Source organism: Triturus cristatus, chromosome 3_2 (genome assembly GCF_964204655.1).
Source record: "Triturus cristatus chromosome 3_2, aTriCri1.1, whole genome shotgun sequence".
NCBI classification, from domain to species: Eukaryota; Metazoa; Chordata; class Amphibia; order Caudata; family Salamandridae; genus Triturus; species Triturus cristatus.
The window spans coordinates 813,522,164-813,545,403 of NC_140584.1; the positions used below are offsets into that span (position 1 = coordinate 813,522,164).

The 23,240-nt window shown below is 44.4% G+C and overlaps 1 protein-coding gene across 3 annotated transcripts in view; it reads right to left on the bottom strand.

The window, feature by feature from the left end:
• Window positions 1–1,401: 1,401 nt before the first annotated feature.
• The window catches only part of BMPR2 (bone morphogenetic protein receptor type 2), a 626,887-nt gene continuing 605,048 nt past the window's right edge, over window positions 1,402–23,240 (bottom strand). For all 3 annotated transcript variants that reach the window (XM_085648967.1, XM_085648966.1, XM_085648965.1), the window contains one exon: window positions 1,402–8,517. In XM_085648967.1, the coding sequence (XP_085505093.1) occupies window positions 8,270–8,517 (248 nt within the window). In that variant the 3' untranslated portion in view covers window positions 1,402–8,269. The remainder of the gene's footprint in view (window positions 8,518–23,240) is intronic.

Below are 23,240 nucleotides of genomic sequence, written 5' to 3' on the forward strand. Positions count from 1 at the left end.
CATCACTTTGGGTAGAAGTCTTGCATAGGGGACTATTAGAATGCAAGACGCCATCATTACTAGTAACTGCATGAACACTCGAGCTGGCTGATCTACAGCTCATATGCCTCGAACATATATCTCCTGGGTCTCACCATCATTATTTAATCGCACCTATGGCAGAAAGGAATGCTTATCATGTTATATTCAGAGCGATTCATGTTCGAATTAAATGCAAGTCTTCCGCTTTTGAACTAGGAAACTTTGCTGCTTACAATGATTTTTGAGTTTCTACCACCTACTTGGAAGGCCTGAGGCCTCACTGGTGGTTGCCACATTAAATAAATACTATACTGTTAACAGAGGTAGGTAAGCTAATCTGACTTCCTTAACTGTGAAAATGACGTGCTTGATGTATGCCTAGGGCACCCTGTGACTCCCGCTTTTATTCTCCATTTTCCCCCACAGCGGTAATGGCAATTCTTACCCTACAGACTATATCTATCTCACATATTCATAGGGTTGCTTGCGATTTTGAATATTTTCTCAATGGCCTCTCTGTATTTGTTACACTCAACTTTTAGTAACTACTTTGTATTCCTACCCTCGAGCTCCAATTTATCCAAATGCAGAGGGAACTATTAAGCAACTGCCCATCACTTGGTCTAGCTCCTATGCTGACTTGGTTCCAAAGCTTTTATAATGTAATTATTTGTAGAGATATTCCAAACAATCATTGTGTTAAGGTAGAAGCGTCGACGACAACACATCACCCAAGACCTGGTCTTTGCATACCATTTGTTGCTTTCAGCTGTGAAATGTTACATTTCCATTCACCTAGCCTCATTATGCAAACCGTAATTGGTTGTTCTATTGCATAAAGGTACTCAAACATCTATTTATGACTCGTCTTTCAGCTTGATCCAGGGCGCACACAAATTTTCCCTTGTGCCATTTTAGATACGTAGCTTAACTATATTTGTGATTTATATTATTTAAATTGATCATTGCATATAAAGAAGCAAAAGTAGCGATTTACTCTACGGAAATTTGACATTAACTTTTTATTGCCACTTTAAGTGCTACTGATTTTCTGAGAACAGTCCTTGGTGAATGGTTGGTTTACATTTATACATTTACACAATTTCCTCTTCCCAGATTTGGCTCTTCTTGTTTTTGTAAGTCTGTCCAGTCGAAGTCATGATAAACAGAAGCCTAGAGACTGGAATTAATAATGACATACTGGTTCCATATGGCTGAATTGTTAATCAACATTAACGAAGAGACCACAAAAAGATATAATACATGACCACTTCTACATAGACTTACGAAACAGTGTTTTTCTGAAGATCGGTCAGATATTTTCTTTTGTAGCACATAATCTCTGATATGTATGAATGATAGCACATAGACAGCCTATTACAATAACACAACACTGCTCCTTGAAAAGAACAGGTCTGATCTTTTTAATTAGCATCTTTTGTAACATACTTAAGTTCAGTTTGTAGCATATACCACAGTTTTGCATTTCTGGGTGTTTACATTGCCAATTTATCGATTTTTCAGTTCGGAGAAACTTTACTTTGCCTCATGCTTCATGGAATAATGAGACATCAGCATATAGCTAAAATTCAAACATTTGCTTGTTTTAATTAGCAGTATTTTCCTGTCAATCACGTGTATACGTCTGCAGTAAAATAGCAGTTTAGCAAAAACATGTAAAGTTGCCTTTTGTATGAACAATACCATGCCAAAATCAATATCCTATCATCTTTCCCGATATCATGCATTAAAAGATCTAGCAGTGTGGCATTTATTGTTGAAAAAGCTTTAGCATCTAAATAGAACATGCACGAGAGGGTGCACAGGTGAACATATAGTTAGAAAATACAACAAAATAGAAGGTAGTGGCATTAGTGAGGTTTATTTCTTATTTTACTAAAGTTTGAATTCATTGATAAAGACTGCTGGAAGTCCTCATTGAACCAGCACTGGTCATCTGAGGGCAATAAAGGTGGTACAATCGATAATACAGCAAAACATGAGGCCAAATCGTCCGTCATACAACTGTTTTCCAATGTTCCTAGTGAATTGTTTTATGAGATCCAGGGAATGTTCAAATGTGTTAACTTCAACATTTCTTCTTACTGTCAACTGAACAATCTTTTGCTGTTGTTATTGATGCCACCAACAATTACTGGATTCAAAAGACAGCGTGCCTTTCCCCTATGAGTATGAAAATCTGGATTACATGTACGCATAAAGTGAATGCTGGGGTGTAGGGGAAGTACTTCTTCCTAGTTCATACCTTCTTTCTTTTCGTGTTCTGCTGAACACACCTGTACATGTACACACCTTCAAATGAAACAGTTTTTTACTAACAGATGAAAATCAAATATTACTTGAAACAGTAATTACTACCAGTAACTCAGCACTTAGTTTTGAGTGTTGCCCTTTTGTGTGCAACAGATAAGGTGTGATATATCTCATAGATCCAAACATGGATATTTCCAGATGGCAACAGCAGCAGAGAAGAGGTCTGCTTGCCTGGCAGGAGTAAAAGTAGTCATCTTGCATTTCACAGTACCCTATCTTACCAGTTGTGGTGTATGTATTCCAGTTGTCAGGCTAGAAGATGCGGTTTTATATTGTGGTGTATTCAAATAGAGACTATGGGCCAGAAGTATATACAATGCATTTGTTAATATTTGTGGCAATTGTCACACCTATGTTTTACTGAGTGCACTGGTATTTTGCTATAGTAAATACTAGTAGGTTGATTCACAAAATACCAAATTGTAGTGGGTCCTAATTTGACCTACCTCATTAATATTTAAGAGGCAGTCACATAATTGCTATCCACTATGATCCACCACCATCACAGGGATGGTGTCCTGCTGAGTTCAGTAGACCACCATGTCTGTGATTGCTTGTAATTGAAGCATTAAAAAACATAAAAGCCAGTTTTCCTTAAAGAAAAACTGGATGTGTTAATAAACAAAAGACAAAGGGAAATGTTTCCCAAACTCTTGGTTTTTTTTGTGTGCAAGCAGTGGTCCTATGGAATACAGCTTACTCCTTCTAAAATGATTTTTCAACATTCATAAGGGTAAGGCGGATCTTGGGGAACCCAAACTTATTTGCAAATGGGTTATCACCTCCTTTGAGGTTCAGGAAAATAATAATGTTTTCCAACCGAATTTCAGTTGCAAAACATGAATAAATACGAAAAGGAATCTATATTTGGGTGGGACATCCTAAACACAACCCTTCCAAATACCATATCAGTATTGTTTCCAATACCCATTTAACGATTTGGAAAGATTTGCCTAATTGCTAAAAGAGCTTAGTACATTTGAAAAAGGTATTTAGGATTTGCAAATCCTCTCCAACAAATAATTTGCAAATAATAAAACCATTTGTACATCTGGCCCTAAATGCTGATAACCGGATAGAGGCTATCTTGACAACATTATAGGGTACGTTTTCTCAGCCAATTTAACCTGCCCTGGAGATGAATAATTGTCAATATTTAATCCAGTTGTGACTAATAGAAAAATATTTTTAAAATACTGATAGCACCTGATATAATTATTTGAATCAGTTTGTTAAGGACGGCTCCATGTCTCAATTAGACATAAGCTATAGCTATAGGCTATATTGATAAATATGGCAGATTAACATACTCAATATTTGAAGTTGCAGAGTTTGCAGTGTGCAGAAATTCCATTGTCTCGGAGGAGGGAATAGAATACAGCAGTACATGACACCTGGATAGCATCACAACGGTAGGGGAAAGAAAATTTGAAAAAGCAGGTGAGGCACAAAGCGACACCACAGAAAGAGATCCAGATCTTCATAAATTTGTTGAACTATAAGTAAGTTAAATTTGTGCAGGTAAATGAGCAGAAACAGATTCAGAGCTTTAATCAAATGAGAGAGAAGGATCTACCTATCTTTATGATCCTTTTGATCAGGAGGTTCTGAAGAGGGATAACAAGTGGAGGTGTAATGAAATAATGCAAAGGTAACAAATAGGAGAGTTGTGCATGCCCTGTGGCAAATACAGTCTGCCTTAAACTGAAGGCTTTTGACCACAGAGTTGATTGTAAAGGGCTGGAGGAGGGTAGGATGCAATCCCTTCTGTTGACCTCCTTAATGAGGCAGACATAGTTGCAGACAAAAAACAGGGGTTTACAGTACTGCTTTGATTGTGTTAAAGTGACTAAGAGGAAAGTATATATGCCAAGCAGATTTAAGCTGGAAGAAGCAAAAGTAGTTCACTGTGTTAGCATTGGGGTTAGGGACATTCTGACAAGATCCATTAGCTTCAAAATATGTATACAAAGTGATACTGAAAATTAAGAAAGGGACACGTTGGCATAATGAGACATTTAGAGGGGAATATTGAATTGTACCATAAAGGCATTAACAATAATAAAATAGGGGGCAAGCAATGGATTGCAACCAGTCTGAAATTAAGAGGTTGAGCAAGTTCCGATGGCAGAGGAGCACTTGATGGTGGACAAGGATGAATTCTGCATATAAACTGAGGAGCACTTGAGGTGGGCAGAGATGAATATTGCATATAACCTAACACCAGGGCATCGTCCAGGGCAAAACAGTTATCCAGGACAAACATGTTCACCTATTTTGACTACCTAGATTGGTAGAGGTACACCTGCATGGAACCCAGGCGACTTTAGGAGAGTAAAAATGCTTTGTTACAAGAGTGTATTTGGATCAAAGAATCTGCACTAAAGGCAATGTCAAATGGCAAGAAGAGACAGCAGGTTTGCCAAAACCCTCATGAGGCAACTAATGGAGACTGCTCTGGAGTGGCTCTGCAGAGTCACAGCTTTTTGTTCAAAGGGATAGAATTAAGCAGAGAATGGTTGGAAGACATGCCTTATGGAAAAGGAGGAATTAGAGGGTACCCTGAGAATAGAGGCCAAAGGGCTAAGAAGATGAGGCAGCAGTGTGCGGATTTCCAGAGAGGTCTTCAGCTGTTGGAGGCAACATCTATTTAACAAGAGAAGCGCTCTGAGGAGAGGACTAATGAGGGAGGTAGCAGTGGAAATAAATGTCAGAAATATGGTAACTACTTCGAAGGACCCTGAAGGACTCTTTACCACAATGTAAGGCTTGGGCACAATGTCAATATAGTACTGTCTGATGGAATAACTTACAATAGGTCCCAAAGAGTGCTTGGTAGAACAATTTGTTTCATGGGACATTGGTATTCCATTTTCATAACAGTCTGTGCCTGTCCCATTTCAAATCAACCTATATAACAAAGCCTATTTGGTGGTCGAGGGTATGTTTTTAGGAGATTGACAATGTTAAGGAAGTAGATATTCAGAAGCGGAGGAGGTACAGTGCAAGAGCAGAGTTTGTGAGGCTAGTGCACTGAGGGGTACATTTCAGTAGCAGGTCCAATACAACTACCTTCCATGCTTGAAAATGTTGGTTTTGGGAGCAAGAGCTGAGGAGTATGGTCTAGATGACCAAAGGGATAGGAAGGCACTATGAAACTTCCTATATGCCACTTGGTGTGATCAGCCAGTAGCTGTCTAGGTAGCTGGACGGTCAGACCTCATGGTGAGAGTGTGAAACCAGCAAAAGAAATTTAAGATTGCCCTTTAAAACCAAATGGCACTTGTAGTGTTGATCAGCAGCTTAGGCGCTTGGAAAGGGCACTGGTTTGTGAAGTTAACATATAAAACAGTATGCACCTTGGGTACTGTGCATCTACAAATAAATGCTTACAGTAATGATAGCAAAGGGACAGCCATGGCTCGACTGGACTGTTTATGGTAGTCACAAATAGCAGTGAAAACATTAAGAAAAGTCAATTAAATGGCAAACGCATAATAGCTTAGATTAAATACATGGTCATTTGTATGGTTAAAGTAGTATGCTCTGTCAATGATCTCCATCAATAAATCAATAGCTTAAAAATACTGAGATCAGAAAGTAAGGTAATGGAAGAACTGTGAACATATTTTACATAAATAATGCAGAAACGCCAGGCCGAAAGAATGACTGGCACACTATTGAAGTGTTTGGAGAAAGTAAGGTTTATCCATGAGTAAGAAATTCAGAAATCTCATAGTATCAACATTACTGAAAAAGTGATCGCCATTTGAATGCACCGCTAGTTATTTAATCAGACAGTTAATGTTAACGTTATAAAAGGTCTGCGTATGAGAAGATAAACATAATTTGATATTTATGTGTCATTTCTAGATGTACAAGAATATATGTGAGTATCCATTTAAGTTTCATTATGTTAAAGAATGCAGTCAGAACTGTGTTATTCACTTTTATCTTGGCTAAAAGAAAATTGGTGAAGGTAGGAATCAACATGCTCAAGAAGATCTGTGACCTAAGGATCATTACCGGATTAATTAACGGCCATTAATGATCAAGCCTGCTCTGATTAACATATTCTGGAATACAAATTATGCAATTTCATTACCAAACGAGGCTGAGAGCAGCCGGCCGTGGCCTTCTGTACAGAAAAAATCTGTATCGCATGTTAGAGGCTATGGGAAACTAGAAAGTTCTTTACAAAAATTAGCACCATGCAGCAAGTGAATTGTATAAGAAAAAATATTTCAGTAAGCAGAAGAGATGAGCATGAATGCAATTACTGATCTGTAATTAATTGATTAGAATTTAATTTCACAAAAGGGTTTATGTGTGGGCAGTGTTTAAACTTTAAGGCATTGTTTAGCATCAAATATCTATTTAATTCAGGAGTATCTTTCACAAAATGCATGTCAGAAAGCTTCATGTCCTCCGAGCTCCTAAGTACAGTTGCCACATTTCATAGAGAAAATACTGGCCCCCTTGTATGTGTTTTGAGAGTCTTGAAGGGCTAGGGTCCGTTACACAATTCATATGTTTTGTAAAAGCCCACGTGTTTTTTTAACAGAGGAATTCTGCCTCGGTTTGCTTTCATGATCATTTATGAATATTCTCTAAACAGATTTTATGTGGTTAATTCTTGAACTTGTAGTTATAAGTTTATACTTTGCAGTGGAAAATGGCTCCTTTTACGGGTGGAAAAAACATCTTTTTACTGATTAACCCAGGTATTTTCCACTGGATTATGATGGATTATTTGTATTGGTTATTTGACAGTTCAATTGATCTATCTGTTTTTAAGTACTTTTAGGATTTGCTTTGTCCAAATCAAATAGAGATTACTGAACTGATTATACCAATTGATTTTACCAACAGTAATCTGAAGACACCATCATCCAGGTAACAACCCTACTCATCAGAAAACAGTTCCTGCATACAGACGTATCTACATTAGTGTTTCTTAGTTTTTGAGACAAACTTTTGGTTGAAGACTTTCTTTTAACAATTACAACACAGAACATCTGCATAAACATGCACAACATGGGAATAAAACAAAAGCGCACAGTAACATTTTCCCCTAAATTCCTTCAGTTCTTATGAACCAGCATTTGATTTGATTGGGTGGTCTGGGACCAGATTGGCGCCTTACCATTGAGAAGACCGAGTGCAAAGGCAGTACAAATTCTCTTTTCTTTTAGGAGAGGGCGTGAGGTGCAACGATTGGGAAAAGGACAAGGCTAATGTAATAGCCATGATCACCTCAAAAAATAAAGGTAAGGAACACAGCTAATAGCACATCTGCAGATTTACTGTCACAAATGATTGGTGTGCCGATCAATAAAAAAAATGCATAAAAATATTCACATAAGTGGGGCACGTGTAGTGGCTCAAAACCACCCACATCTATTTTATACGTGCTGTCAACTATACCGACTATTGCACATTTGGACAGAATGCAGGAAAGAGAATTTTAAAGTAAAATATGTATAAACTTACGACTTGCATGAACAGATGCACAGAATTCAAAAACATGATTACAAAACATAAATGAAGTCAGCCCTGTCTCACAGTCTGCTTGTGTCTTTAGTGACCTTCAGAAGCTGGTCCAAACTGATTATCAGCAATACATCTTTTTCGCAATTATATATAAAAAAAACTACACTTTTTGATACACATTTATATAATTTGTGGTCACAAGAGACCTAATTTAAGCAATGCTAAATAAAAAGTGCAAAACCGTTTGGGGGAAAAAAACAATTAAAAAATATGGAAACAAGCTAAAATTGTTCTGCATAGCTGAAACCTATTTAAAGCCAGTCTTTGAAAAACAGAAGGATAAAGCAGTTCATTTTCAATGTAGTCTGCCCATTGTTTCAAATGGTGCAAAAGAATGTCAGTTTGTGGCATTGGACGCATTTCACAGGTAACTCATTCCTGTGTCTTTAGGCACCATAGTTGTTGCTGTGCCTCCTTCTACAAGGTAAACAGCTGTACTAGACTTGGACTGGCCCAACCGTCCACTGCCATTGTTGTTGACCTCACAGTCCTGTGGTTCAGTCGGAATCACCCACGTTGAGGGGCGCCACCGTTTAAGCGAATACGGAGTTTTCACACGCTTCTTGATCTTCTCACCAGAGCCCGGTCTGCTATCTGGTAGTGACTCGCCTAGTAGGAAAATTAGGAGAAATTACAAAAGTAAAACATTACTAGTGGTAAACGACTATGCTTATGCATATCCATATTCATATTCATTGAATGTCAACTGTACAAGTGAAGAACAGTGATATCCTTGGCAGGTAAGTTACAAATGAAGACCTGGTCAACTATTACAAGAAAGCTATTGTCGTTTTCACCTGGTATAAATCCATGCCTTGGCTATCTGCAATAATTCCAGCAGAAACAGGCAGACAGCAGATAAGAACTGAAATACTCATTACCCTGGACTACTTTCTGCCTATCATACAAACCCCACCTTACTCCTCATTTGGGATTGCACTGTACTTATCAAATGAGATGAAATTCTGGCAGTGACAGTAGCCATTACCACCAGAGATCGTCAATTTAAAAAACAACCTTGCCTAGAAAACAGCACGAGTGGAGTCCACAGCTAAAACAGCCTTCACAAACAAATATGTACAATACATGTTTGTCTAAAAGTCACAAGAGGTTGTCCTTTAGACATGAGATCTGGTCCAGCCCAGGAACAACTGTGAAGCCATCTTACATCTAGTGCGTGAGCACCCTCCTATAACTCACTAGTGGTGTGAGATAGCACTGCAAGAGTATTTTCTAAGGTGGAACTATGAAAGCAACATAGGTTAGTAAAGATGGATTCTTAAATGGATAAAGGTACCGTCACAGATAAATTTAAATCCGAATCCAGAGACAGCTTTACACTACCTACACTTTCACCATCCTACTCTTTCACCTAAACTTAAATTGCTTTATTGAGGAGCTCTAGGATTCAGTGGCCAGACTCCTCCTGCATCGTAAAACCTGGCTTTGAATTTTACATCAACTCACCTTCAGGGCACTGTGCCCAACTCACCAAGAAATAAAAAAAGTTGCCTCTACAAATGGTGGACACTTAACGACTTACTTGCAGCTTCCACACTAACCAGGATTCAACAAATCATAACTTTAAGATCACTATTTCTTTGTCCAGGCAAGTAACTTTTGGAAGTCCCTAGCATGCCACATCGGGAAAATACAAAGCCACCTTGACTTCCAGGACAAGAAAAGTTTGGCCTTTCAAGCATTAAGCCCCATGCATAATCCTTAATTCTCTAAAAGTAGCAGCATGATGCAGCAATCTAGCTCCCAATAAACCACACTAAATCAACTATAGTTTTATACAAACCTTTGATCAAATACTATACTATAACTCACTAATCAGGTAGGGAGATCAAATGCTACATGAAGCAAGCTCTACGCTCTTTTACATATCTATATGGCACTGTAGTACACACTAGCAGCTGCAGTGGAGCTGGGACAAGACCTGATCAGACCATGCGTCTTTGACCATATAAATCTCAACAAATTCTTCCCACGTACAGCCTTAAATGCAAGTGGGGTAGCAAGTTTAAGTGACAGTACAATAAGGGACTTGGTAGGAGGGGCAAGCTCTGAAAGATACCAGTTTAGTGTCCCTGAGACTGGGTAAAGTGAGCCTCGCAACCTTCCAGTATGCCGACGATACAGTGGTAACGGACCATACTAGGGTGGGGCTCCAGAGAGTTTTAAAGAGCCTAGCAGTATACAACAAGGAAAACAGCTTGCTAGTAAATGAGAAGACGACAACAGTAATAGTATTAGGCAAATATCCTCACAAAAAGCAAGCGACCTGGACATTGGCTGACCACCTAATAAGATCAATACCAGCCAACAAGAACCTGGAGGTTTAGCTAACAGAGAGGGCCACATCAGTCAAACATATAAAAGAGCTAAACTTAAAAACAGAATAATCCTCTCACTTAGACGCCTAAGTCAGCGCTTGTCAAGCCCAACAGCAGAGCCCATGCTGACAGTACTCAGGGCAAAATTAATCTCAGCATTTAATTTTGGCCACCTGGCCTTCCCAGGAGCTTTAGAGAAACTCATAACCGCAGCCAAGACAAAAGCATATCAGAGCTGCAGGTTCCCAGACAAATAAGGGTCATCAGGTTACGGTTGGAATTGGGTCTCAGCAGACCTGACCTGGCGCTACTGGGGGACCGAATAAAATATGACATCAGGCTACCGCCCTTAAATATCACTTGAAAACGATATTCAGTTAAGCGGATTCCCCGTGGCACACCAAGAAGGCCAAGCAACAGGAACCCTGAAAATAGAAGCAGATAGTATGCCCTTACACGAGATCCCACACTCCGCCTGGGCAAATGCAGTGAGAAGCGGCAGGTTCGGTCCATCTTGTTCAAATTGGATCTAGCCTCACTCCGCTACAACTCCCACACAATGGCACTGGACAGGTCATTCATCACAGGAAAAACCCAACATTAATTGCAAGATGTGCTCTGAGCTGGTCAGAAGGAAAATATTGTTTATGCAGCTTATGTCCCTCAAGACTTCGGACTTTAATCCAACATGGGCACGAAAAGACAGTGAAATCTCCTGACTGCTATGCAATTATCATAGAGAATCTTGGTTACGTCTTCTATGTTGCTACCCTAAATTGGCTAGTGATGGTCACTGACTGCTCCGAGGTCCTGCATGGAGGTTTTGGATTGGTGCTTTTCAGAAACAAACACCTGCCTACTCGCAAGAGCAGGGACATTTATTCATCAAATCAGAATTGCACTTGATGCCCAGCAACAGATGTCAGAATCTAGGGTCGGTACCAATCGGGAACAAAATGTATCAGTGCCCTTGTAGCACTAGCAGGCCAAGTACGTAACCAATTGAGGGACAACCATATTGATAACTCGACCGCAAAAGAAGCAGCGGGGCCCAGCAGCGGGTATATTTGGAACTTCAAAACTGAGGCCACTGGGCTATTTTAAAGGGCAGCAGCGCTATCACAACAGCAATCATACTAAGAGACAACAACCGACCATCTCCAATCCACAAGAATGAGTACCGCTTAGCATGCCCGAAGAGGACAACAAATCGGTGCTGAGTGCCCACTCATAAGAAAGTCTCCTGGCAACTCCCAAGAACCGTTCTATTCAGGAATTAGAACTCACAAATCTTTAACGTCTTGGGGCAAATGTCAGTGCAAGATATATGGTTCACCCTCCCAACAGCAATGACTCCACTCTCTCAACTGATTTTATAGAAATGATTAATAAAAACGTGCCACTTATGGCAAAAAAGGCACTCACTCACCAATACAAGGGGCCTTAGCCAGTTCAGGGTGTTTTAGGTAATTAAGGGATGGGTGACTTGGAGGGGGGAGACCAGACTCTATTGAACTTTTAACAGGTTCCTAGGCAATGCTCGCATAACAGAAGTAAATCCCTATCTTAAAGGTAAAGAATTTACACTTTTTAAACCATTTTTAAGGAAAAGTTAGCGCAATTAAAATATATTATCCCGCTTGTAGGCTAAGAAGGGTCCAAGTAATAATTGGTGTACTTGCAAGTACAGTGCGGTTTAACTTCAAGGGATGGGAGGCAGTGGGGGTGGCGGGAGCTGGGGTGGAGGGGTGTTGATAGTGTGTTTTTATACTGTAAAGATATTAAGAAATCGCATGATTAATAAACTACTTACTTACTTTGAAGTGCCAGTACACCACACTAAGGGCAGTGGAAGATAATACGACATCACCACTAAAAGTTCTCCTCTTTGGAATTTACAGGTACCCTGTCACCCAACAATGGGAACAGAGACTGATTTACAACCATGCACCCTTCTACAGAAGAGCTCACCCTTGCTATATCCTTCTTAAAAAGGAGCCCATTGGTGTGATCGTTCTGACTGAATTACTTATGAAACCACTTGATCTAGAACAATCCGAATGTTTGGCTACTGAATGAAAGAAAAAGAGCTTCACTTCAGGTATTGTATGCAAGTGAAGCCTGCCCCATTGCTTGCTAAAGTTACATGTGCTTAAAGAAGTTATCTGCAAAGAATATTTTGCTTATTAAGACACCTTGAATAAAGGTGTAGCCACTTGTGAATTATCTACCTTATTGATTTGTGTATTGCATTTAAGCTCATGATTGCTTTAATAATATGATTCTTTTTTTGTTAGACAGAAAGGATTTGGAATAAAGAATGTATCTTTTGTACTTCTCTAAAAAGAGTGACCATAACTCTGAATCATATTCTTATGTTGTGACCTGTCCGGACATCACGCTATGGCATCTTCAGGCATCTGGTTAGTCTGTCCCGATGCCTTGAGCTATTCAGATGCTATGGTACGCTCAACATCAAAGAGCTTTGCTCGAAGTAACAGTTTTGCTCCAAGTCAAAGGCTTTGTTCATAATCAAGAGCCTCAGATATCAAAGGTCCCTCTAAACTCTAAGGGGAAAAACAGATGGGCAAGTCCAACACTGAGTTATCAGAGGGGGTGTGGGTGACTGATAAAGATTAAGCAAAAGCATTGACAGCCCATCAATTCTGTTTGCACTGGCCCATTCCAGACTAGGGTGAAAAACTGGTACCTCCTGAAGTGACAATGAAGTCACCAGCTCAACTAAGGACGTCAAACTATCTCCCCTTCTAATTATTGGGCAAAATTGTTTTAATAAAAAAAGTCTCACAGAGACAAACCTGTAAAGAACATAAGTAAATATAACTGTACCCCTTTCCTGAATTTTGGTCATAATCCCTTCAAAGGGGGGGGGGGGGGGGGGGGGGGGGGTTCATTTTAAAATCCTGTATGATAGAAAAAACACTTAATATAAACCGGACAATGAACTGTATCATGACTAGTGAAAAACAAGACTCCTGTGCCACCAGGCTTCTACTTGGGTTCCCGCCTTGTATAGCTTGAACCAGATGGGTCTGTCATAAAAAAAAACAAGAGATACAAAAGCAGTTGTGATCCAACGAGCATCATGGGAGCAGTTGTTTTCTGGTGACCTGAAATTTCAGCTGGAAAATCTAGTACCCCCTCTAACTATACAGATCATAAAATGGCAGCGCCTAATCACAAACACAGCACAGCGAAAAGTACAGATTCCTACCAGTAAAAGAGATGAGACGCATGTAGAGGAAAAAGCCACCATTAACTTTGAAGTTATGTGCAGAGCGGTTCAGTGTGAGGACCAACTACGTTGAAGAACACAGAGCCTTTCTAAAGCACTGTTTCTAACGATGTAGGGGCTAACAAACATGAAACCTTGGGAAGACCACTATCTTGTGGCTGAGTAACTATTTCAAAACACACAAGTGACATTAAGTAGAAGAGTTTTATCACATGCTCAATTTCTCTAGAAAACATTGACCGAAAGGCCTGCAGAACAGGAAGATGTCATGGATGGCTTAACAGTGGGAAAAGAGTGATCATGGCATGCTTTGGAAAGATGGATAATGCTCCCATTTTAATGAGTCCTATTATTCTTAGTTTGTAGATTCATTATCATCTTTTACTTTTTGTGGCCCATGCCATCAAAGCTGTTAATCCAGAGAATTGCCCATGCCATTTTATTTGGTAGCCTGTTATGTTATTTGGACGATAGCTGAGGAACCCACAACAATTTTACGCAACAGCAGAATTTGCAGTAATCGGATTGTTAACAGTGGATTAGGGCTTGGGCCGTCATGACAACGAGAACGTTATTCTTTGGGAGGTGTATACTGAGACTCATAGTGTTTCCTAGAGTACAAGAAGGGGGTGGGACGATATCAGTTGGAGAAGAGTTTTTTTTTTTAACTATGAAAAAACGTATTCTTTCAAGGTCCTATGATTTTACGTTTCCCAGACTAGAGAGCAATGGGGAGGAGAAAGCAAATTCAGGAGGGAAGCGCACACGTGACCGTAACTTATACGGCATGATTGAGGTCAGTAGTTCAGATAAAACAAACACTGCTCACCCAAGTGTAGCCAGAATCTATTTTCATGGTAGGGATTAAGGAAAAAATTGGTGAGTGATGATGGTATTTTAAAAAAATTGTTTTAGCAAATTAAAATCTAATTAACACTAATACATTGTGGGGGAGGAGCCTAGCGCGCACCCAAGATGGCCGCGTAGGTGCGAGGCTCCCGAGGACCTCCGCGACCTCCTGCATAAATCCTGACCGAATCCTGTCCTAGATGAGGGGACTGTGTTCGTGAACCCGAACTGAGGTGACGCCCGTTTTCCGTTTTCAATTCGGACTTCGGACACCGGCGGGAGCACCGATTAAGGTTCACGGCCTTCTCCACACCGGCCCCCCGTACTGGAGTTGTGAGGCGATCCGGCGACAAAGTGAACAACAGCGGCGGGCAAGGCCGGGCGACTCGCGCATCCCGCACTTTCACTTTCGCTTTTGCGCCCTCCCTGCTGCCAGGCGGGGTAGGGTCGCGAAGCGGTGTGCGGCGGTGTGGCCTCGTTGGGGTGCCCTGCCGGCCCGCCGGCTGCGGTCCGTCCTGCGGAGCGGTGGTCGCCCCCCCCCGGAGCCCTTGAACGGGATTGTCTACCCCCTTTTTGAGGAGATTGGCTCGATTTGGGGACCGCGACCATGACCACAAAACAAGATGGCGACCGGGCTAAAGTGAAGTCTACCCGTCGTGGCGCGGCCCATCAATCCAACAACATGGATCGCTACACCCTCCAGAAGGGGTCTCCAGAGGCACTGCGTAGGTCCCCTACGGGCCCGACTGATGCTCCTGCTCTGCCCACGGACCTGACCCTCTGAGACGTCATGGGCGCCATCGCCGAGATGAAGGCCTCGGTGGACCAGCGCTTCGACACTCTGGCGCAGAAGATCGACTCGGTCCTCGTGGATGTGGGCCTCGTGAGAGCCGATCTGTCAAAAACAAATGACCGGGTCGATTCTTTGGCCCACTCTACCTCGGGCCTCACATCTGACGTGGCGGCCCTCCAACAGGAGGTGCGCAGGCTTGGCCAGGCGAGCGCCCTGATGCATCGTCGACTGGAGGATTCCGAGGGTCGGGCCCGGAGAAACAACGTCCGCATTATCGGGGTGCCGGAAGGACGCGAGGCGGAGGCAGCGGATCTGTTTGTGGAGGACTTGGTCCTCACCCATCTCCAGCCTCGGGGGCGGAGTAAATTCTTTGCAGTGGAACGTGCCCACAGGGTCCCCGGGGGTAGGCCTAAGGCCGGAGCCCCTCCGAGGCCTCTCATCGCCCGGATTTTCAATTTTCGGGACAGGGACGCTATCCTGCAGACTTCCAGGCTACAAGGGCCGGTCAGACTTGATAATGCGGATATAAACTTCTATCCTGACTTTACTCCGGCGGTCCAAAAGCAGAGACTGAGCTTTCTCGGTGTCAAACGTCGCCTACGGGACCTGAATCTCAAATATGCGATGCTTTTTCCGGCTAAGCTGAGGGTGGAGGTGGATGGCCGCACGCACTTTTTTGATCGTCCCGAAGCGGCCGGGGACTGGCTGGACACTTTGCCCGGAGATCGGGGCCGAGGGAGTGGGGGGGGAGCGGTTGGTGGGGAGGGCCCGCAGGATCAGGACTGAGGGACTAATGGTAGGCCTTGCTCGGGACTGTGTTATTGTCACCATTGACTGTTAGGGTAAGTTCCCCTCCTGTGGAGGTCGTGTGGGGCCTCTTGGGGGATCTCCCTCCTCCTCTGGGGGACTAGTTAGTTTTCTTTCTATGGGGCGACAGGCACACTGCACTTTGGGGGGGCTGTTCGGGCTCATGCAGGGGTGCAGGGTGGGGGGAGTTCTGTTGGGATGGGTGGGTTGGGGTGGGGTGTGGTTCATTTTTACCGCAAGGCAAACCCTTCATTGTATTGATGTTGTTGAGATGCTCTCCGGGGGACAAATGATGGCTTCTGTATGTGATGGGGGGTAGGGACCTGACTTTGTTGTCCTGGAACGTTAACGGACTGGGTGATAGGATTAAGCGGGGTGTGGTCCTGCAATATCTGAAACGGACTTCGCCAGATGTGGTCTTTTTGCAGGAGACGCACCTCATTGGTAACACCTTTTGTGCCATGAATCGGCATGGCTATCGTTTGGCGGCCCACTCGGGCTTCACATCTGGCTCACGAGGGGTGGGCATTATGGTCAAGACCTCGCTCCCGCTAGAAATAGACGAGGTGTGCCATGATGAGAGGGGACAATACACTGTTTTGGTGGGGAGACTGGAGGGCAAAGTAGTCGTCTTTGTCTCAGTGTACGTCCCACCGGGGTTACAGTCCACCACCTTTGCGGACCTGGGACGCCTCCTGCTTGACCTTCCGGGGGGGCTTCTGGTGGTTGGGGGGGACTTCAATGCGGTGGCCTCTGGGACTATGGATCGTTATCCCCCTAGGGACCTCCCCCGGGCACAAGCGTGGCTGCCTGGCCTTTTGGACACACTGGGATTGGTGGACTGTTGGCGTCTAAAGCATCCCACTCAGCTGCAATACACCTTCCATTCGGGGGCCCATGGTAGCCTTTCGCGGCTTGATCATGTCCTTGTCCCTGCGGCCTATGCCGGGAGAGTGGGGGAGGTGCGCCATTTGGCGCGGGGTATTTCAGATCATTCCCCACTCCTGTTGCACTTTGATGTCTTCCCGAGGGGGGAGGGCAGGGTAGCTCCAATCAATGCCTGGTACCTGCGCGACCCCACTATTCGTGCGGACTTGATTAAATCCTTGCAACGGTATTTTGAGGAGAATGTGGGGTCTGTCTCGTCGGCCATCTCCCTGTGGGAGGCTTTCAAGACAGTGCTTAGAGGGGAGGCCCTCTCCTTTATTTCTCATGCCCGGAGGCGCGCACAGGAGGAGGTGACCCGGGTGGAGGCTGAAATTACTGAACTGGAGCGTGATCTGGGGAGTGGGGTGACTGACGCTGCGCTGCACGTTCTACACCTGAAGCAGGCGGCATATAGGTCCCTCGTCACGGAGGCGGCCAGGGGCCTCAGCAGGGAGCAACAGGGGAGATTGTATGATGTGGGTGATAAGGCTGGCAAGTTGATTGCGTGGTTGGATAAGAAGGAGAGAGCTAGTCGTGTGGTCCCGCTGATTGAGAGAATGGATGGTGTACGTGTTACTGAGCCGGAAGGCATTGTCTCTTGCTTCGCAGATTATTTCCGAGAGGTATATTCCCTGGTTTCTCCCTGCCCGGAGGAGGATTCCCATGCCCTGCTGCGTGACATCGCGCTGCCCTCCCTCTCAATGGAAGACAGGGAGTTGATGGATGCCGCCCCCACCTCGGACGAAATTGCCCTCGCCATCCGTTCGGTCGCTTCTGGCAAGGCCATGGGCCCGAACGGTATTCCTATCGAGTTGTACAAACTGCGACCGGATGTACTTGCACCCCATCTCCGCGCAATGTTCCTGGCGGCCCACTCGCGGGGCTCCCTCCCGCCGGACCAGCGTCTGGCTACCATCGTGGTTATCCACAAGGAGGGGAGACCGCGAGACCGGGTCACATCCTACCGGCCTATCTCGCTCTTGAACGCGGAGCCCAAAATCCTCGCCAAGGTGCTCGCCAATCGGCTGGTCGGCGTGGTGGGCGATTTGGTCCACCAGGACCAGTCCGGCTTTATTCCCCATCGCAACACGGCCCTTAATCTGCGGCGCTTGCACGGGGTGCTCGCGCGTGTTCCGTTCGTGCGGGAGCCGGCCATCTTGGCGTCCTTAGACGCCACCATGGCGTTCGACACGCTCGAATGGCCCTACATCTGGGCGACGCTGGCAAAATTTGGATTTGGCCCGGGATTTATCAGTTGGGTCAAATTGTTGTACTCGGACCCATTGGCACAGGTGGTGGTGAATGGTCGAGTCTCGGCCCCATTCGGGCTGGGACGGGGCACGCGACAGGGTTGTCCCCTGTCGCCACTCCTTTTTGCACTAGCCTTGGAACCCCTGGCGGAGTGGCTGCGGTGGCACCCTTCTATCCGTGGTCTCCGTTGGACCCCCGAGTATGAGGACCGCGTGTCCCTCTACGCTGACGATATCCTTCTGTACTTAGCCTCCCCGCGCAAGTCACTGATTGTCCTGGTCGATGTTTTGCGCTCCTTCGGCCGTAATTCGGGCCTTGTCATCAACTGGGCTAAATCCTGTGTCTATGTGCTTTCCGGAGAGGCGCCTGTCCTCCCTCGGGGTTGTCCGATCCAGATTGCCTCGCAGGGATTTCGATACCTGGGGGTCTATATCACGCTGGACCCGGTGGCCCGCTACGAGCGAAATTTGCTTCCCCCCTCCAGCGCTTGAAGGAGGACGTCGCACGCTGGCAGCGCCTGCCGCTCTCGCCGCTCGGCCGGGCGGCATTGTTCAAGATGATGTCGTTGCCGCGCTTGCTGTACGCTCTCCAGAACACTATGGACTTGGTCCCGGCGCGCTACTTCCGTGAGGTGGAAAGCTTGCAGCGCCGTCTGTTTTGGGACGGGAGGCCGCGTATAGCTCTGGCAAAATTGACGCTCCCGTGGTACGACGGAGGGATCGCCCTCCCGGATATTAAGCGGTATTACTGGGCCTCCCAGTTAGCTGCAATTAATCACGGTTTTTATGGGCCCGCCCTAAACCCGGCATTTGAAATGGACAAAATGCTCCTGCCCGGTGGCGACTACAATCGAGCGCTCTACACTAGCGTGCCCGATTCCCGCTTGACGGGACCCACGCGTGTCATGGTGCGAGTATGGCACGCGGCTAATGCAGCTATGGGATGGAAGGACCGTTTGACCCGAGCGTCACCGTTGTATGCGTCGGAGAGGCTGGGCTCTTTGTGGACCTCGAAGGGCTTCGAGAGGTGGGACATGATAGGCATCAGTACAGTGGGAGATCTCTGGACGAGGGGAGGATTCAAAACATTCGAGACGCTGCAGGCGGAGTTTCAGCTGCAGGGCAGTGAATACTTTCGCTACCTGCAGGTCCGTCACGCACTGGGTTCCGTCTTCCCAGACGTGGCCTCCATCCCGGAGTCCTCCCCCCTGGAGGATAGAGTGCTAGATGGGCACGTTCCGGACAGTACGATCTCCCTCATTTACAAGAAATTGATAAATGACCGCTCGGGCTTACTGACTGGCCTCCGCGAGGCTTGGGTTGCCGATGGGCTGGAGTTGGACGACGAGGACTGGATTTCCGCGGTGGCCTCTCCGAAGGAGGTGGCCATCCCGGCTCGCCTTCGCTTCGTTCAGCTTAAGATATTCCACCGGGTGTATATGACGGGGCCAAGGCTTCTGCGTATGGGCTATGCCGAAGATGGATTGTGTAAGCGTGGGTGTGGTGCTTTGGCGACTTTTTTGCACATTCTGTGGGAATGTCCGAGGGTGGAGCGATTCTGGCGTGGTGTGCATGAGGTCCTGCGAGCGGTTACGCATGTCGCGCTGCTGCCTGAAGCGAGGAGATGCTTGCTGAATGTGTGGGAACCGACCGATTACTCGGTTCCGCAGACGCGATGGGTGACTCTGGGATATATGATAGCTAAACGTGACATTGCTCAACTGTGGGGATCCCAGAGGCCCCCGGCGGTGTCAGCCTGGAAAGAACACATGGATTGGTGCATGTTCCGAGAAAAGGTGGTGTATGTGGCGCGGGGTAAGCCTGGGGCATGGGTGAAGATATGGGGCCCCTGGAACGCCTACCGCGGGGGTATTTGCGAGCCGCCGTCGTTGCCTCCCACTTCACCAGCTCCATCCCCTTAGTTGACCCCTCCCCTTAGCCCCGGGCACATTGTTTTCCCAGTCCCGGATCTGTTTCCCTTCCCCTCTCTGGATTTCTTTGGATGATTGGGGTCCCCCACTGGAGGAGCATGTGTCGTCATTTTCGATCGCGGGTTGCCTTGCGGGTGTGGTTTTATGTTGTTGTGTTGTATAAAACGAAACCGTATTGTGGGCTCAGAGTCATGTGGCCTACGTTGCTGATACCTCCTCTTTCTCGTCTCTGCAAAGTCAGGTGCCTTATTGTATGTATGTCATTTGCTTCTGTCACTTTAGCGGCCGGCCGGCCGGAAGGTTGTAGGCCCATACTTGTATATATTTGAGATTGCAATAAACGGTTTAAAAAAAAAAAAAAACAAAAAAAAAAAAACACTAATACATTGTCACGTTTCCTCGCTACAAGAAAATAGTTATATATATCTATATGATCTCAAAAAGTCTTTATCCTGAGCAAAACAATAACATTCAAGAGTTCGCAAACGTATATTTATCATCTGTTTGTGACTGTATCAACTAAATGTAATGATGTACTATTGGATGCAACTCTACTGAAACAAGGAAGTGAACACCTGGAATTAAAAGAAGAAGTTTTCAACAACTATACGTTTACGAACTCTTGAACGTTATTGCTTATGCTCAGGATAAAAACATTTTATTTATGATTTTGGGGCTTGTTAGTCCACAACATTTCGAAACATGGGGTGGCCGTTTCCATTTGATCCTTGTGAGCTTTTAGAGAATTATGGGAATGTTAATTTGCTGTACGGTCTTGCGCAGAATTTGATTATATATTTAATTTCCCCGCCACACCACAGTCCCTCATCAACACAATCAGTAGGCGACTATGCCATTTCAACACCTAACCCACTATGTGCAATCTGCGACCCTGTTCCCACGTCATTTATGTACATTCAACCACTTCCACCTGAACCCTATGCCTCCACCCCGAGCCATCCCGCTGACCTCCCACTATTTGAATACTTGTAATACTGTTGCCCAGGTCATTATGCCCTCCGTTACCCTGTCACCTCACCAGAACACAATAATAATAAGAGTCTTCTCTGCAAGCGCCCATCAATTGTGTCCTTGATCCAGAGAGAAGTAACTGGGCTTCCAGTTTGCAACCAACCAATAGCTATGCATCCCTTCACTAGTATCGATGCCAAAAGAGTGAATTTGAATAACATTTTCCGCCTTTTGGGTTTTGTTAGAATATCGAACAGACCATGCCGGGGAGAAAGTTCAAGGAGATCCCTGCGACTTCATGGAATCTAGTTACCATTGACGGTCTTTGAATTGACCCGGATATATCCTGCTCAGTTGATCGGATTAAGATAGGTGTGATGTATGAAATTGAAATGAATAAACTTAAAGCCTGCATTAGCCGAGATCATTTTTGTCAAGGCACACGTTATCTGCCAGTCTCTGTCCATTGCTGGTCACCCGATTCATCCCTCACCCTGACAGAGCCACCAGCTCTCTTTGGGTTGGCTGTATTTTTGGAAGCAAATTACAAATGGCACTCAGTGCATGTGTGGTGCTATCTGTTAGGGGCCCACACTGGCGAGATGTTTTGTAGTGGCTGGCCAGCGGTTTGCTCCCAAATGTATTGTCTATTCATTAAGGAGGCCTGAATTGATAGTATTATGTGGCTGTGTTTCCACTCTCTTGCCCGGCCCGCTTCATTTATTTTAAATTCTCTTGTGAGGGCCCAGCAGCTGCACACTACTGCCAGGCTACTTGCTTTTGGCACCTGCTCTCATATCACCTGCGTTACAAATTCATTTAAATTTATTTGCTTGGTTATGGCAATTGCTCCCACACCGTCCACTTCCCTCACTCCGTGTTATTTTTTTTTGAGGGGCTAGAAGGTGCATACCGCTACCAGAGATAGCTAACCTGCGCTCATTTTTGCATCTGCTAACTTCTCATGCATATTTAAAATTTTCACAAACAGTTCAAAAACGACCTGAGCAAACATTGGCAAAGCAAACACGTTTGCACCAAACAAAGTTTGTTAAATTTCCAAAGGGCCACCGACATTCATATTTGTGTATGCATTTTAAAAGACAAAAATTCAGTTCAATGGTAGATCATAGGCATTATTTTATAATTGTAACAAGTTTCTTTATAGATAGTCTGCAATATTATATAAACCTCTAACGGTTTTATGCTTTGTATATGGATGTAAGGATGTAATGGAGGACACTATATCTCAAAACCCACATGTTGTCTGGAAGCCTCAGTTGACACAGCACATGATGGACTCTACATGTAATTTCTCTTGTGGGACACTGTGACGGGAACTAGAGGCTGCAAATAGACCAAGGAAACTGAAGGTTGGCAATGTTATACGGCCAGCAGCCACATCATGTACGCACCAGTCAATTCTGGAAGATAAAAACTTCAATCAAGAAAAAAAGAGAAAACTACATTTGCAAATTTTGCATAATTATGTTTTTGGAGACGAGGATAAGTAGGTGACCTCTATAGTTCTGTGGAGGCGAAAAATCGCTATTAAGGAACTTTAAAAAGGGCATTTGTGCCTTTAGACTTCCTCTTTGGCATGTCTGGGTAAGTGAATGAAGTAAGGTTTAAAAGATGCTTTGAGACAAAATGGACAAATGAGTCTGCCAAAAAGCAAACTTAGTTTTGATGTTTTAACTACTGTAAAAATGAACCGGAACCTCTGAATGACAAAATATCTGGTGACGCGTTTTTCTAGTCCAATTACAAATACCTCACATTAACTAGGAAAACAAAAACATTGGAAAAGTAAACAACCGAGAAGAGTAAAGATAAGTATATGAGATAGGCCAAAGATGAAGTAAAAAATACATTTGATTAAAAAAATGGTAAGCGAATGGACAACTTGGTGAACCAAACTTTTTAATCGGGTCACATTAGGAAAAGGAAAAAACTAGGAAGAGTACATTTAATTAAAAAAGGGAGGTGGGTGATTGATACAAAGGAATGATGTAACAAGGATAACATGTTACGGTAATGGAAAGGGGAGGGAGATTGTGGTCTTTGCTCTAAATGAATTTATTACATTATTCGAACCAAATGTAAAACGTAAACTCAGAAATCATTCAAAAAAGGTCCCGAGGTTCATATAAAAATGGAAAGGGTTCTTACATTAATCACTCAGATTTATCATCCAAGATCAAACTG